This window comes from Gymnodraco acuticeps, unplaced genomic scaffold, assembly GCF_902827175.1.
Source record: "Gymnodraco acuticeps unplaced genomic scaffold, fGymAcu1.1, whole genome shotgun sequence".
Lineage (NCBI taxonomy): Eukaryota > Metazoa > Chordata > Actinopteri > Perciformes > Bathydraconidae > Gymnodraco > Gymnodraco acuticeps.
Genome location: NW_022991270.1, coordinates 59,835 through 75,568, shown reverse-complemented (window position 1 = coordinate 75,568; position 15,734 = coordinate 59,835). Strand labels below are relative to the sequence as shown.

Sequence of the window (15,734 nt, the reverse complement as noted above, 5' to 3'; positions counted from 1 at the left end):
AGTCAAGCACAACTTTGTGGACTCTGGAAAACCCTTTGAAACTCTGGCTTTACTACATGAAGCTTAACATAACATTCAAAGCACATGTTTGTACACTCATTTCAATTTTGTACGCTTCTTTTAGACATTTTTTGTACAAAATGTAGACACTGGCGTTAAAAAATTGTGCCAGTCATTGTTCATAAACTGTCTTTTTATCCTAAAATTAGAAATATCCAAATTAAGGGATTCAAAAAGTTTGGATATAATGGTTTAAAGGACCAACTTAAGAAAGCAAATTGTTGGAATTGTAAATAAGCAGACATTTTAGATGATCTTTGTAACCTCAACTGACCATTAGACCAATGAAAAGACATTAAGATGAATGGATCCTTGTCTTAGCCAATCACAAAGCAGCTAGAGACAGTTAAAGGTCAGTGTGTTGGGTTACAGGTTGTACAAGGAGGAGGGTGTTCAACACTTTGTTGGCTCGATGGTACAGACGGACAGTTTATCGGCGTTTGGGATTAGCCCCGGAAAATGAAATGAAGGAGGTGATAATTGGTTGATTGGCTGATGAACCTGTTGCCGGGCGGATTCCAGGCATTTGGGTAGCCCTGATCGGGGGCTCTTACCACTATGGATATCCGGACTCGTTTGGACGGCCTCCTGAGTTCAGGAGACACGGGGCTCTCCACGTTGTTGTTTTTCTTTTTTTTTTCAACGACCAGAGATAAGCACACAATGTTAACATAGTGTGACTTTGCAGAAAACACTTTCCACGCCACTATGACGAAGATTTCACTGCATTAGAGTGGTGCAAGAATGAGCCCTAAAAACCTGGAAATGAGTCAGCATTTTACCACTTACAATTCCCTTGCCTCAAAGTCAATGGCGTACAATTCAAACGTTAGCCACCTTTAGCTTAGCGGTGGTGAAGGGAAGTCATGTGACCGTGCTGTAGTTCCTTTATAAGCTAACGTTAGCCACCTTTAGCTTAGCGGTGGTGAAGGGAAGTCATGTGACCGTGCTGTAGTTCCTTTATAAGCTAACGTTAGCCACCTTTAGCTTAGCGGTGATGAAGTGAAGTCATGTGACCGTGCTGTAGTTCCTTTATACGCTAACGTTAGCCACCTTTAGCTTAGCGGTGGTGAAGTGAAGTCATGTGACCGTGCTGTAGTTCCTTTATACGCTAATTTTTGCATTTTACTTCTAGTGATTCCAGTGGTGTTTATATGTGGAGATTATCCTGCCGAACAAAATGTGTAAGTATCATAAACGTTTGTTTGGAAAGGTTCTTGTTTTATGCAATCCAGTCGAAAATGTCATTGCTTTTTGTCAAGGGAACGAGTGTGATGCTAATTTCCATGTCGGCCTACAAAAATATGTCATCCCTGCACCACTCTGTACTGGGAGGAAAGAAATTGAAACGCTAGGAAGAACGCCGTTAGCGTGGCGCTACAGGAGTCCTATTTTTATGTTAAAAGACAAAGTAAAAAAGGTTTTAAACTGAGGCGGACTGAAATTATGCAGTGTGTGTGTTCTCTGTGTGTGTGTGTGTGTTGTGTGGGAGGTACTGTACTGTGGAGCGTGAAGGACTGTATGTGAGAGATAGCATAAGACTATGTGGGTGTGCAAAATGTGTGAACGACAGGATGTGTGAGGCACTGTGAGGCACTGTGTGTGTGTGTGTGTGTGTGTGTGTGTGTGTGTGTGTGTGTGTGTGTGTGTGTGTGTGTGTGTGTCTGTGTGTCTGTGTGTGTGTGTGTGTCTGTGTGTGTGTGTGTGTGTGTGTGTTGGGTGTATTCCAGGACATGACTCTCTCACCTCCAGGCCTTCTGTGTCGGGACTGGCGCAGAACAGGTCCTTTAAAGCAATACCTGAATTATCATTTGGGCCTAAAAAGAGGAGACAGAGAGAGATTCAAAATCAGTGAAATCACCAGATATTATTAGTCCAAGCTTTAGATACTTATGAGTAAGTTAAGATACATCTGTTTGCAGACCTTATATCTAAAAAAGCATTATAAATACAGCTGCATCATCTGCAAAGAAACTGTCCCAAGACATTGATCTTCCAAGGATATTAAAACATGTCTTTGACTGGTCTTCACTGAGATTGCATGGAAACCTTGACTACAGATAATGTCATATTCAGCTCTACAGAAGATATTCCAGCACGTAGATCAGCATGGGAACTTCTGTTACTTCAAGTTCTTCACCCCGGGTAACAAATCAAATATCAAAAGTTCCACACACTCGTCCAAAACAAAATGAATTATTAAACTTGGAGAAAAAAAAGTGTCAAACCATATCACAGCCTGAAGGAACAAAAACACAGAAACTCTATCGAGATCCTTTTTCAAATCTGACTCATCCTCTCCTATGGTTCTCACCGTCACACACTTGGCAGACCACACACCCACCCACACACACACACACACACACACACACACACACACACACACACACACACACACACACACACACACACACACACACACACACACACACACACACACACACACACACACACACACACACACACACACACACACACACACACACACACACACACACACACACACACACACACACACACACACACACACACACACACACACACACACACACACACACACACACACACACACACACACACACACACACACACACACACACACACACACACACACACACACACACACACAGAAGATAAAGTGATTATTTTAAATGGCGAAGTATGCACACCTTATTAATAACACAATAAGTAAACACACTAAGACAAAATAGCAGTTATGTTCACCATTAGATGTATACTGTACAGTATATACATATATCATAATCATGTTGGTGTTTTTGAGATATGACACCAGATTATGGATTAAATTTAATTGTATTTATTCCAGTCTTACTGTTTCTTAATTACACCCAAAATATATGTATTTGAGACATTTAAAACATCTAGGGTTGAGAAACATTGCTATTCTTCCACATAGAAATATTTAGAGTTTACAGTTTTTATTCTACTGGACTGTATTTAATTTAAAAATGGGTTTATCTGATCTTATGTTAGTTGTACATACTTGTTTATTCCTGCAGCCTATTTGCACAACTATGTCTATTGCAATATTTGTTTTAATGTTGAATTTATCACATGTTCAATTTTTAGATTGAATAAGATTTCCATTCATTGCCAAGCTGTAGCTGTTATGCACATACTGTATGAACAATAAAGCTGTTGAACCAAATGTTTGGAATCTATTCAATACTTTACGTCAGGGCTATTCAATTGGCGGCCCGCGGGCCAAATCCGGCCCGGGTGATATTTACTGGCCCTTTGAGAATAATGTTAAAAAGTAATCGACTAAAAGAAAAAAAAATCGAAAAATCTTTTTCCCGGCCCCTTGCTTTGGATCATTTTCATCAACCGGCCCCCATTCCAAACTAATTGAATAGCCCTGCGTTACGTCATCAATACGTCCTAACATGTTTATTTTGCATTATCAAAGAGACAGAAAGAGAGAATAGGAGGTGTGATTCATGTGAGTTTAAGGACAGAAAAGCCATTAAAGACAATCATTATGGATCTATTACATCCAAGTTCTTTGCTTTTTGATTGCCTCTTCTGTCTAGAGCAGGGGTGCCCAACCTTTTTTGAACCAAGAGCTACTTTTAAAGTTGCCAGTCTGCCGAGATCTACCAGTCCAAATAGAGAGGCGTAGCCATTACTGATAGCCTCCAGATAAATACACACTTCTACTTGTATAAAACTGACCTTTGTACGATTAATACTTCATAAAATACTGCAGATCCTTTATCTTACCTCTTTCTAGTCTACACACATACAAGTATTTAACTGAAGTTACACAACAGTGTTGTTGATACAGTTGGAGTTTATTCACACGTCACTACAGTGGGTAATGTTTTCAAGAAACATTGAACAGTGCTGCCACATATGACACAGGACAAAAGAAAAGACTCTGAACCCTTTCTTTGCCATTATATAAAAATAGTGTTGCTACAAAAGTATAAATTAGGCTTACTAATAAGACAACTCAGATCTGAAGCTACACAATAAAAAAGACAAAATTAATAGAATCAAACCCTTTTTTTTGTAGATTATAAAAATAAATGCCTTTAAAATAGGATGCAAGCAACACTAGTTTCTTAACCTGAATTGATAATAGACTATAATCAATTTAAGTTTGCATTCTTATACCATTTTGTACAATAATTATAATGACTAAGTTCAAACAAACTCAAACTTACAGCTGATTAATAACGGTATCTAACTTGAGTTTTTATCATATCAAAAACCTGTTGAAATGCTACTGTTATTTTTATTACGCATCCGCAGCCTCCAGGAATGCTTCTTTCACAACTTCACCGTCTTTGAAAGACTTCATGTGTTTCTCAAGAACGTGCCTGACACGATAAGATGCTCTGGTAGCAGCCTTGCTCTTGTTGTTGAGCCTGGTGAAAATGGACTGCTGTGCATTTAGCTGTCCTTTCAGGCCCCTCCCCTTTTGGAGCGTAGGGCAGGATTAGGAGGGAATTCCGTCTCGTAGCGTTTGTGCACTGTTTTGAAATGCCGCTCCTAAATTACCCTTCTTCGATAAAGCCACGCTCGCATTGCAGATGAGACAGATGGACTTTGAATTGGAATAGATACAAAAATAATCATCCTCCCACTCGGAGTGACAATTATATATGTTTTGCTTCTGCCATAATTGCGGTCTTGTGTGTGTGCGGACTGTCACTCCTGGTGTTGACACGGACAACGTTAGCGAACTAGTGCACTGCCCACTGCCCACCAGCCACGCCCCGACACATGGGGTCACGCCGGCCAATCATAAAGCTTTGATGCGTTCAAGTGCATTATTCTGGCACAGGAAGATTATGTTACAGGACATTAACGATAAAACAGAATATTGTTGTTCTATTTTTAGACACATCTCGCGATCGACTGGGAATCTCCCCGCGATCGACCGGTCGATCACGATCGACTGGTTGGGCACCCTTGGTCTAGTGTGTGTGTGTGTGTGTGTGTGTGTGTGTGTGTGTGTGTTTCTTACTGGTGGGGATCTCAGTGGGACGCTCCACCACAGAGGGTCTCTTCAGCGCAGGTTTGAGGGGTTTTTGAGGGACTGTACGAGTAGGACTGAAGGAGGACTCCTCAGTGGAGATCTGCACACAAACAAAAAACACACACATTAGAAAACAACACTCAAACACACACACCCTATTACTGCTAAAGAGCTCTTTCTGTAGACTCATTAAATAAATAGGTATTTTATTTCCACAGTGATGAGATCGTGGCTAATTTGAAGCAGAAACAGTAGAAAATATATTTTTTAAAAAGACCAAAAGAAACGGTAGTTGAGATCTAAAAAAAAACTCTTCCTCCGTTGGCCTGGATTGTGAGGTTTCATGACTTTCCATGCTGGCATGTCCATGACCTCAAACATATTGTAATGTGAGTTTTGAAGTGCTGGTTATAACCCGAAAATGTTCCGCAGATCAAATGCCTCTCTGAAGATAGTTAGAAATATATTCAGCTGTATTTCTGCGGCCATAAAGCTGCTGGAGAAGAAAGATCAGGGGGGGAGGGGGGGAGAGATCTGTGGTTGATGGGCCATTAGGTGTGGAAACACACAGCTGAGAGCTGCCGTTTCATTCAGACTGTTTAAAAAACGGTAACAACGGACTATTTTTCTTAGCGGATGCATGTCAATTTAAATCAATACATACAACTATTTTTTAAATCAATAAAAACATTTTCTAAATCCATAAAAGCATTTCAATTAATATTGGGAGTCATGTCGTTACTTTGTTGAGAATGTGGCTATGTAATAAGTGGGATAATTTGCAGCGACTTGTTCCTTATGGGGAAAATAACACCCTTCAGCTGATCAAGATCCCTCCGCTACGCGTTGGGATCATAGACTGTATATATAAAGTTCCACACTGGAGCTCATGTGAAATAAAGTCAGATACAGTACGCTGGATGTACACCGGAACTTTGTTAAGATCCATATGTCACGGATGTCATACTCTGTGCTAAATAAGAGACATGTAATCATTTACAAAACATCACCATGTTGTTATTTAACAAAATAATGTTGTTTAGTCGAAAAAAACGAACGGGAGGAAAAGCAGCTCGGCTCTCGATTTTTAATCCTAATTTAATCATCATCTTCACCACGATCATTTATGTTTATGTTCGCCGAATTGACATGAAATCACTGACACATATGAATATACTGTATTCAACTTCATTAAAACGTTATTAACGTGCCTAAACTCAGTAATTCACTACAAATATTTATATTTTAATGGAGCCTCGTCGGCAGATCAGGATCCCAACCTACAGTCTATGGTGTGGAACCCCACTGCACCCCCTGGTGGATCAATGATCCATTGCAGCTGGCGTCATAATAACTACATTTATTTATCACGGGGGAGGTCTCAAGTCAAGCTGGAGGTTTTCCCTTGAGCGAGGGCAGATCACGTACCAATCACGGCCCTCGCGTTTCAAACTGTCTGAAATTAAGCGCTACATCTGTACACTGCTGTCTATGTTGCTTCTGTCTCACACACACTAATGACTCTTTTGCTATAAAGGAACTACAGCACGGTCAAATGACTTCACGTCACCACCGCTAAGCTAAAGGTGGCTAATGCTGGGCTATAAAGGAACTACAGCACGGTCACATGACTTCACGTCACCACCGCTAAGCTAAAGGAGGCTAATGTTGGGCTATAGTCACCACCGCTAAGCTAAAGGTGGCTAATGCTGGGCTATAAAGGAACTACAGCATGGTCACATGACTTCAAGTCACCACCGCTAAGCTAAAGGAGGCTAATGCTGGGCTATAAAGGAACTACAGATCGGTCACATGACTTCACGTCACCACCGCTAAGCTAAAGGTGGCTAATGCTGGGCTATAAAGGAACTACAGCATGGTCACATGACTTCACGTCACCACCGCTAAGCTAAAGGAGGCTAATGTTGGGCTATAAAGGAACTACAAATCGGTCACATGACTTCACGTCACCACTACTAAGTTAAAGGTGGCTAATGTTGGGCTATAAAGGAACTACAGAACGGTCACATGACTTCACGTCACCACCGCTAAGCTAAAGGACGCTAATGCTGGGCATGACGACATTTAATCGTCTAATTTAGACACTTGTTAGCATCCTCCGTTTTTAAATTCACCAATGGGGCATTTACTGACATATTTTATGTCGTAGTACAAAACTTTAAAATCTCTTCAGCTTGTTTTAACCACAACTCTTATTTAAGGCTTCTAACCCTAACCCAACTTGAACCAGAAGTGATAAATGCTGACTCTTTTCTGGACTCATTCCTGCACATCTCCATCAGTCTAAAGTGTCTCTGTATCCCTCTCTCTGTGACCTCTGACCTGGAAGCGGACCTCCTGGCTGGCGCGCTGCGTGCCGTCCTCGCTGCCCAGGTTGGAAACCACGGACAGACGTTTCTTCTCCTCCATGGCTCGTTCCCGGATGAACTCGAGACGTCTCGATCGCCCGAGCTGCATCGATAGCAGAGCCTGAAGCTGAGCGCGCTCGATGGAGCCAAGCAGGATCATGGACTCTGGAGAGGAGACGAGAGGAAAAGCACAATACTTTATTAACTCCCCGGGGGAAATTTGGTTTTCAGACGGATGCTCCATTTTAGAATGACAACAAATATTAAATTAAAGATTTGTATTTAAACATCAGAAGTTAAAGTAAAAAATATGCAATAAGAAGATATAAGAAAATAAAATGAAACATTAGAACAAATATTTCAAATTATAAACCCCAATAACTATTGGTTATTGCTTATAACAATATATACATGGTGCATTTGTACTAATAAAGATATGAATCATGAAAAACTGATAATTGCTTCTTTTTTTTAATGCATTGTGAACTCTACCTGTGCTTTTTATATTAGTCTTGAATTTCTAATGTTTACTGATTGTGCTGTTCTGTTCCCCGTCTTCTTCACCTGTTCAATGTACAGTGTAATACAGTAATTAAACTAACTTTTAATAGTATTTTTAAGTGTTTTTTTTGCGGTGAGGTGAAGAAAAGGGGAGTAGGAAGGAAAATGTATCGAGCAGTTTTGTGGAAGAAAGCTAATAGAAAAAGAGGAAAGTGGATATGAGAAGGAAGAAGGAAATGGTGAAGGAAAGCTCAGCTGAGTTACATAATAAGGATGCAGTGAATGTGTGTGTGTGTGTGTGTGTGTGTGTGTGTGCGGCCTAGTATTACTATACTTGTTTTTTGGGTGAAGACTTGGTAAGGGTTAGGCATGTATTGGTTATGGTTAAGTTTAGGATAAGTCTCCAGGAAATGCATGTAAGTCAATGTAATGTCCCCTGAAGTGATGTATACATGGTATGTGTGTGTGTGTGTGTGTGTGTGTGTGTGTGTGTGCTGTCTTGCTTTAGTTAATTGCTGTAGTGAACGTACTCGCCGATTGTGTGTTCGGTTAAATGCCGCAGCTAATTGTTCCGGCAAGATTACATAATTAAGACGGGGTTGGAATACTAAACTCTCACTTCAGTGAGTTGGCGTCAGAAAGATGTTCCCGGGGAAGTCTGTCAATCAATCAACCGACCAATCACGTACTCTAACGAGCCACCAAGGTTGCTAGGTTTGTTTTTTGTGCACAATGAAATGATGCTCAGTCCAACGTGATCGAAACCAGAGATGGATATTAATAATACATTGGATTTTTTTATAGCGCTTTTCCTAATGCTCAAAGATGCTTGGTGCTAAGATATGACCTTCATCTGTTTTGTTATACACTGTGGTACAATATGTACTTTTATATTGATCCATTTGTGGACTAAAAGCTCCTGAAGTAATGAGATATTTTCCCTTGTCACTGTTTTAACGTGGTTTGAGGAGCATTGAGACTTCTTTGGGTATCCTATTGTTGTGAAATTGAAAATATTTGTGACCCAGATAGTGCGTACGTGCCATACGTCTCACCGACTGACTTCACCAGGGAGAGGGTCTTCAGGTGTCTAAGTTAATAAACTTATAGTAACACTTCTTTGCACTGGCTTTTAATTCTAGTTGAACATAACATTTTAACATTTGAATGTGTTTTATTTGTTCCCTGTACAGCACTTAAGTCAACTGAGGTTGTTTTAAATGTGCTATATAAATAAATAAAGATTGAGATTGACTTCTTTGGGTCTTTGCTGCAAATCAGCTCACAATTAACGCAATGTTTGGAGTAAAAGCCCCTGGTGTAATGGCACTTTCGCCTTGTTGCATGTGTTTTAATGTGTCTGTTGATTGTGGATATATATATAGGTGTATACATATTTGTATATATATTTGTTATAGTATTCAGGATTGTGGAAAACGGTATTTCGATCTCTCTGTCTGTACAAACTGAAAGATTGACAATAAACTTGACTGACTTTTGATCTTTTGCTTTGTCACTTGTTGCATGTGTTTTAACGTGGGTTTGAGGAGCAGCGAGTTGTTTGAGTCTCTTAGTGTGGTTAAATACAAAATATATGTGTGGTATGTCTCACCGATGGACTCCACCAAGGCGAGGGTCTTCAGGTGTCCCGTCAGCAGGACGTTGTGCAGGTCTCTGTAGCAGCAGTTCAGCGTGATGTACCGGACGTCCCGTATCATGATGTCCTCCACTCGAATATTATACTTCCTGAGAGGAAGAAATGAGAGGAGGATCATGAGAGGAATTTATCAAGTGGTTATCGTGATAAAGGATAGAGGACAGGTGAGAAAAACAGTCAAAAGAATAAGAGATATGGTCTAAACGTATACACTACTTGCTTAAACGTAGACATTGACACTTTTTCTGAGGAATTATCAAGCCTCTAAAGTCAATCAATTACAATTTCTGCGTGTTTTACGGGTGAAGTGCGATAGATTTATACGTTTTCCTTTGTTCCCACTGCAATAAACAAGCTTTATTCACACACAAATTACACTTAAAAAGTACAACAACATAACACAAAAAAAGCACAAAATAATTGTTAAGCTTTGGAACAAATAAATAGTTGCAATAATGTGATACTGAAATTACAAACAATTCTGCCTATTGGAGGGAAGGATACTATTTCATACAGTATTTAACTATCATTGAAAAATATACTCAATTATTGTAGGTGTGACTTGTCATCGAAACATTATTTAATTCAGATTATTTCACCATATCTGAAATAAATATTGCTCTAGTCCAGTGGTTCCCAACCTGGGGGGCGCCAAAGATCACAGGGGGGGCGCCAAAGATCGCAGGGGGGGCGCCAGGCCTCAGATGATTTGAGGCCAAATCTCATATTTAGATTTTTTTTTTACATATAATTCTAAGGCAATACATGATTGTCACTAAAAGCCTTGTCTCTACATTACAATAAAATATAAATAATTGATTCATTCATTTGAATACAAATTCAAGTTAGTATTAAAGGCATAAAAAGACAGAAATGTATAATTCTTTCTATAGAAATGTTTCTTCTGCCCGTAAAGTGTCCAAACCAGGCTTTTCTGGATAAGCGCATTTTTAAAACATAGTCATTGTCCATGACGGGTTCAGTTGGATTATTTGTCAGTTGCTCCGATCAGATCGCTCTCCTCCATTTTGTAGATTATTTACGACTTTTGAATCCACATAAACACATCGGCAAAATCCGGCTTACTTTGAGCATGTGTTTTAAACAGTTTAATCCCTTTGTGAATTGTTTCCACTTCCGCCGTCCTTTCATTTCTCCATACAGCGGGAATCCAAATGAATTAATCCTGAGTCCAATAACCATCAAAGTCACTCCAATAGTGCTCCTTGATTACGCTTTCATCCTCCTTTAACAACATACTTCACATTCATCCAGTTTGTGACAGAAGTTGTAGCATTTTGAGACTTTAATTACCACCCCCCCCCCCCTTGTGTGTGTGTGTGTGTGTGGGGGGGGGGGGGGGGCCGCAACTTCCAACAGGAGTCATTTGGGGGGGCTCTTGGGAAAAAAGGTTGGAACCCCCTGCTCTAGTCGATAATGCAATTTCAATAACAAATGTCCAATAATTTTCCAGCACCTTATCGTTCTGTGTTTTCACTTGTTCCTTATGATGCTCTGATACAAGTTGCATTTCCCTCCTCTAGTGGTACAATTAAGATAAACTGAAGAGTTTTCAGTTTGTTCTACACTAATCTATGAGCACTCTCCCTCAAAGCCAACACACATCCTTCCTTTATCTGACCGCTCAATAACACCCTGCTCCGTACAGTGGAGAGAAGTGTGTGTGACATTGTGTGAGCAGATCCAGCCTCAGCAGAATCAAACTCTCAGCTCTCTCTTCCTGTCCGCGCCGGCCAAAAGCTGCGAACACTCAGCAGCCGATTCATGTTTCCGTGTTTCCGTGTTTCTTCTGCCAAGCCTCGCGGCCGTGCCAGGGCTCGGGCTGCGGCCAGGACTCTGCTGCTTGTTGTGGTGACAACTCAATACTCTGACCTCTCTCAGAACACAAAGTTAATTTGATGACCATCCGCCCGGGTCTGCACTTTAAAACTACAAGCCTGGAACATTGGTCTGAGTACAGCAGCAGGAAATGGCACCAATAGTGCAATAGTGCAGGAATGAGGCGTAAAACCCAAAGATTACTCGACATTTTACCACTTCCTGTTCCCTCATCTCGAAGTCAATGGTTTTTTGAATGTGTTTTTGGTTTTTAGTATGAAATATGGTCTGAGGAGTTTTAAACGTTTTGTCCTAGAATATAAAATACGTCAGTAAATACCCCACTGGTGGATTTAAAAACAAGTGTTTGACGTGAAGTCATGTGACCGTGCTGTAGTTCCTTTATAGCCCAACATTAGCCTCCTTTAGCTTAGCGGTGGTGACGTGAAGTCATGTGACCGTGCTGTAGTTCCTTTATAGCCCAACATTAGCCGCCTTTAGCTTAGCGGTGGTGACGTGAAGTCATGTGACCGTGCTGTAGTTCCTTTAAAGCCCAACATTAGCCTCCTTTAGCTTAGCGGTGGTGACGTGAAGTCATGTGACCGTGCTGTAGTTCCTTTATAGCCCAACATTAGCCACCTTTAGCTTAGCGGTGGTGACGTGAAGTCATGTGACCGTGCTGTAGTTCCTTTATAGCCCAACATTAGCCTCCTTTAGCTTAGCGGTGGTGACGTGAAGTCATGTGACCGTGCTGTAGTTCCTTTATAGCCCAACATTAGCCACCTTTAGCTTAGCGGTGGTGACGTGAAGTCATGTGACCGAGCTGTAGCTCCTTTATAGCCTGAAGTTAGTTTCTGGAGATTGCATTATCAAGATGTCTGTTTTTTGTAAACTAATCGCAAAATAAAATACATAACTTCTCAGTCATCAGAAGACATTTTCCTCCATGACTAATCTACTGTTATCACTGAAATCAACTAAATTAAATGAATGGGATAAAGCTTAAATCACTGCTATAGGGTTTGATAGAAAGATCAGAAAAATATACATAAAAAGGACCTTTTAAAAAACACATCCCTCTTAAAGAAATCTCCCTCTTTCTGATCCATTTTAATTTGCTATGGATCCGTTTAATGTGTGAACTGACCACAGCCGCTGCCAGCACTGATTTCCCTCAGGACATCAAAAGGCAGTTGATGAAATCTGATTGGTTTCGTCTTAATTGAACCTTCCCTCCTGCAACGCTCGGCAATACATATGATCAGTTGGAGGTATCTCGCTTTAAGCCTCAAGCTTATAGATTTTGAGCCAAGATAAACCGACTAATAGGGTTATAAATCCTGGCTTACAGATCATCCATATTGTCCAGAGTGGAGTGGAGAGGCTAAGGGCGTTGATGTGTATTAATGTGTGTGTGTGTGTGTGTGTGTGTGTGTGTGTGTGTGTGTGTGTGTGTAGGGGGAAGTATAGAAGCCAATAAAAGCTTGAAATGATCCGTAGGAATATGTGAAATACGATCGTCTCCTGTGGCTTTGCTCAGACAAACAGAGACAACAATTTAACAAACAATAATTGGCTGTTATGAAATGCTAGGAAAACAAATGGCACAGAGCGACTGATGTTATGCACTTATATCATACCTCCTGAGAGGAGAAAGAGGACGAGAGAACAAATAAATATGAGCAGGAACATGAGGGGAATATATAATGTGGTTATGGAGATAAGGGAAAGAGGTCTACGTTAAGAAAAAGAAGAACAAATATGGATCCATTAAATAATTCAAATAACATTTGGGCCGAAGAGTGGGTGTTTCTGTGTGTGTGTGTGTGTGTGTGTGTGTGTGTGCGCACGCGTGTGTGTGTGTGTGTGTGTGAATGTATGATGAAAGCTTGGGGACTGATATACCAAATTGGCTAAAGTTCAAAATTGATTTTAAATGCACACATTTTAACTTTTTTCGGGGGGTTTCTGGATGAAAATGATCGAAAGATAATATATAAGATTATTTTGTTGGGTTAAATATTTATTTTTAAGCCCCATCAAAGAGTGAGCTGAATCTAAGGTTTCTAAAATGAGCTGATTATAGTCTCCTTGTCATCTGTGTTTTTGGTTCTGGTTCTGTAGATCCAGTTATTTTTAAATATTAAAAGGATCCTATTACCTGAGTGTGTCTATTATTAATTATTTAAGATCATTCTCATCGTTAATTTTTTTTTTTTGTCAGCTGTTTTTCTAATTTATCTGATCTCAAATCTCTAACTGGCTGTTATGAAACGCTAAGAAACACCGTGTGACAGATAGTGAAACAAACAACACACACAGACGGATGTTATGTAATTGTTCCCACACTTGAAATGCCACTCAAACACTGAAGGGGAGAAGACAAGAGGCGGGTGTGAGAAAGGTTTCATATAGAGCTGCACAATTAATCAAAATGTTATCGAAAGTGCAATTATGGACACGTGCAATATCTAAATGACAGTATTTGGTAAAGACAGGAGACGCAGAAAAGCCCTGGTGTTGTACAGACTTAATAGAAACATTTGTGTTTGGTACAGATTCTCAGATTAGATCATGTTTTTCATTGGTGATGTTTATAATGTTTCAAAACGATCATCCAGGTTGTCCTTTAGCGATCAATCAGCTTTGTTTTTTGACATTTCTAGAGGCAATTCAAAAGGAAAACTTGACTCGAGCATCCAGGAGGTACGTGCCTTTAATGCAGTGTTTCTCAAACTTTGTCACACCAAGGACCACTTAACCAATAAAAAAACACTCGCGGACCACCTAACTCCACAAATATAAAAAAACACATCGTTTTTCTAGAACAGATTACAAATCGCCTGAAAATGGTACAAACAAGTGGCAACATGTGTGATGAAGGTGTTGCGCTGGGCTATATCATGCAATCGAAAGTGAAACTTAAGCTCGCTCCATTGCTGAGATATTCCCGCGAGAGTGCGGAAAACTGAAATGTATTTATTTATTTCAAATGTGAAATGTTACCAATATACTCACGGACCACTAGGGGGCGGTCACGGAGAAGCACTGCTTTAATGGCAGTACAAAACAAATAGGAGAGGACCCGACGTAATAAATAAGTGAGTAAAACTACCAAAGAAGAATAGAACAAAGGTTGTAGCTCCATATTAGCTTCACATTACAAAGTATAGATAATAAATATCCATAAACCTAAACACAAAGGCAATTAAAGGAATATATAATGGGGATAAAATATACATTTGATTTGTTTTCAAACAAGAGATTTAAAGAAAGGCTCAGAAATAATATCAAAATTGCAATATCAGTCAAAATAATCGCAATCTTTTTCCAAATCGGGAAGCTCTAATATCACATGTGCTGTTCTGGTTCTGACTAAAAGAAGAAGCAGGAGATATTCCGTACATGTGATCTGTGTGTGTGTGTGTGTGTGTGTGTGTGTGTGTGTGTGTGTGTGTGTGTGTGTGTGTGTGTGTCATATCTTCAAAAGCTCTACATAAATAAAAGATAAGAAAAGCCAATTCCCTCCATGTCCGTGTGGGTGCGTGAGCAAATGTAAATGCCACATTATGTGTGTATCGCACGGCAGGTGTTACACAAGTGTTCCTGTGTGTGTGTGTGTGTGTGTGTGTGTGCGGACACTTGCGTGGGTGTGAGATGGATCATTTCCAGTTTGAGTGAAAAACACATTCAGCTTGGACGGGGCAAGGCTGTCATCCCCCCGCACCTCAGCTCTTGTATGCGGCAGTTATCACACACACACACACACACACACACACACACACACACACACACACACACACACACACACACACACACACACACACACACACACACACACACACACACACACACACACACACACACACACACACACACACACCACACACACACACACACACACACACACACACACACACACACACACACACACACACACACACACACACACACACACACACACACACACACACACACACACACACACACACACACACACACACACACACACAGAGGGTCAGCGGAGGTCCTGAGAGAGAAAGTGACGGAGCTGAAACTCTGCAGAGGACGATCACAGAAACTGATGAACAGATGGAGGATCAAATAAATGTTTTCCTCATTACTCACCATTTGTAAACGATGCATCCGAGCTATTGTCTCAACCTAATGATTTGCCAAAATCTCAATAATCGTCTGAGAACAATCACATTTGAAATGCCTCGGCAGCGAGCTCGGAGGACAAGGAGCAGCTGGTAATCCCAGTCAGTATTGTGTTAATAAATATTAATGGAAATGAAAG

General features: G+C 40.4%; 1 protein-coding gene across 1 annotated transcript in view; it reads right to left on the bottom strand.

Annotated features, from left to right (window-relative positions):
* The window catches only part of LOC117562062 (chloride channel protein 2-like), a gene marked incomplete at its 3' end in the record, with an annotated part of 82,037 nt that overhangs the window by 26,922 nt on the left and 39,381 nt on the right, over positions 1–15,734 (bottom strand). Inside the window, 5 exon segments of the mRNA XM_034239838.1 lie at positions 615–689; positions 1,807–1,877; positions 5,057–5,168; positions 7,412–7,602; positions 9,551–9,684. Of these exon segments, the coding sequence (XP_034095729.1) occupies positions 615–689; positions 1,807–1,877; positions 5,057–5,168; positions 7,412–7,602; positions 9,551–9,684 (583 nt within the window).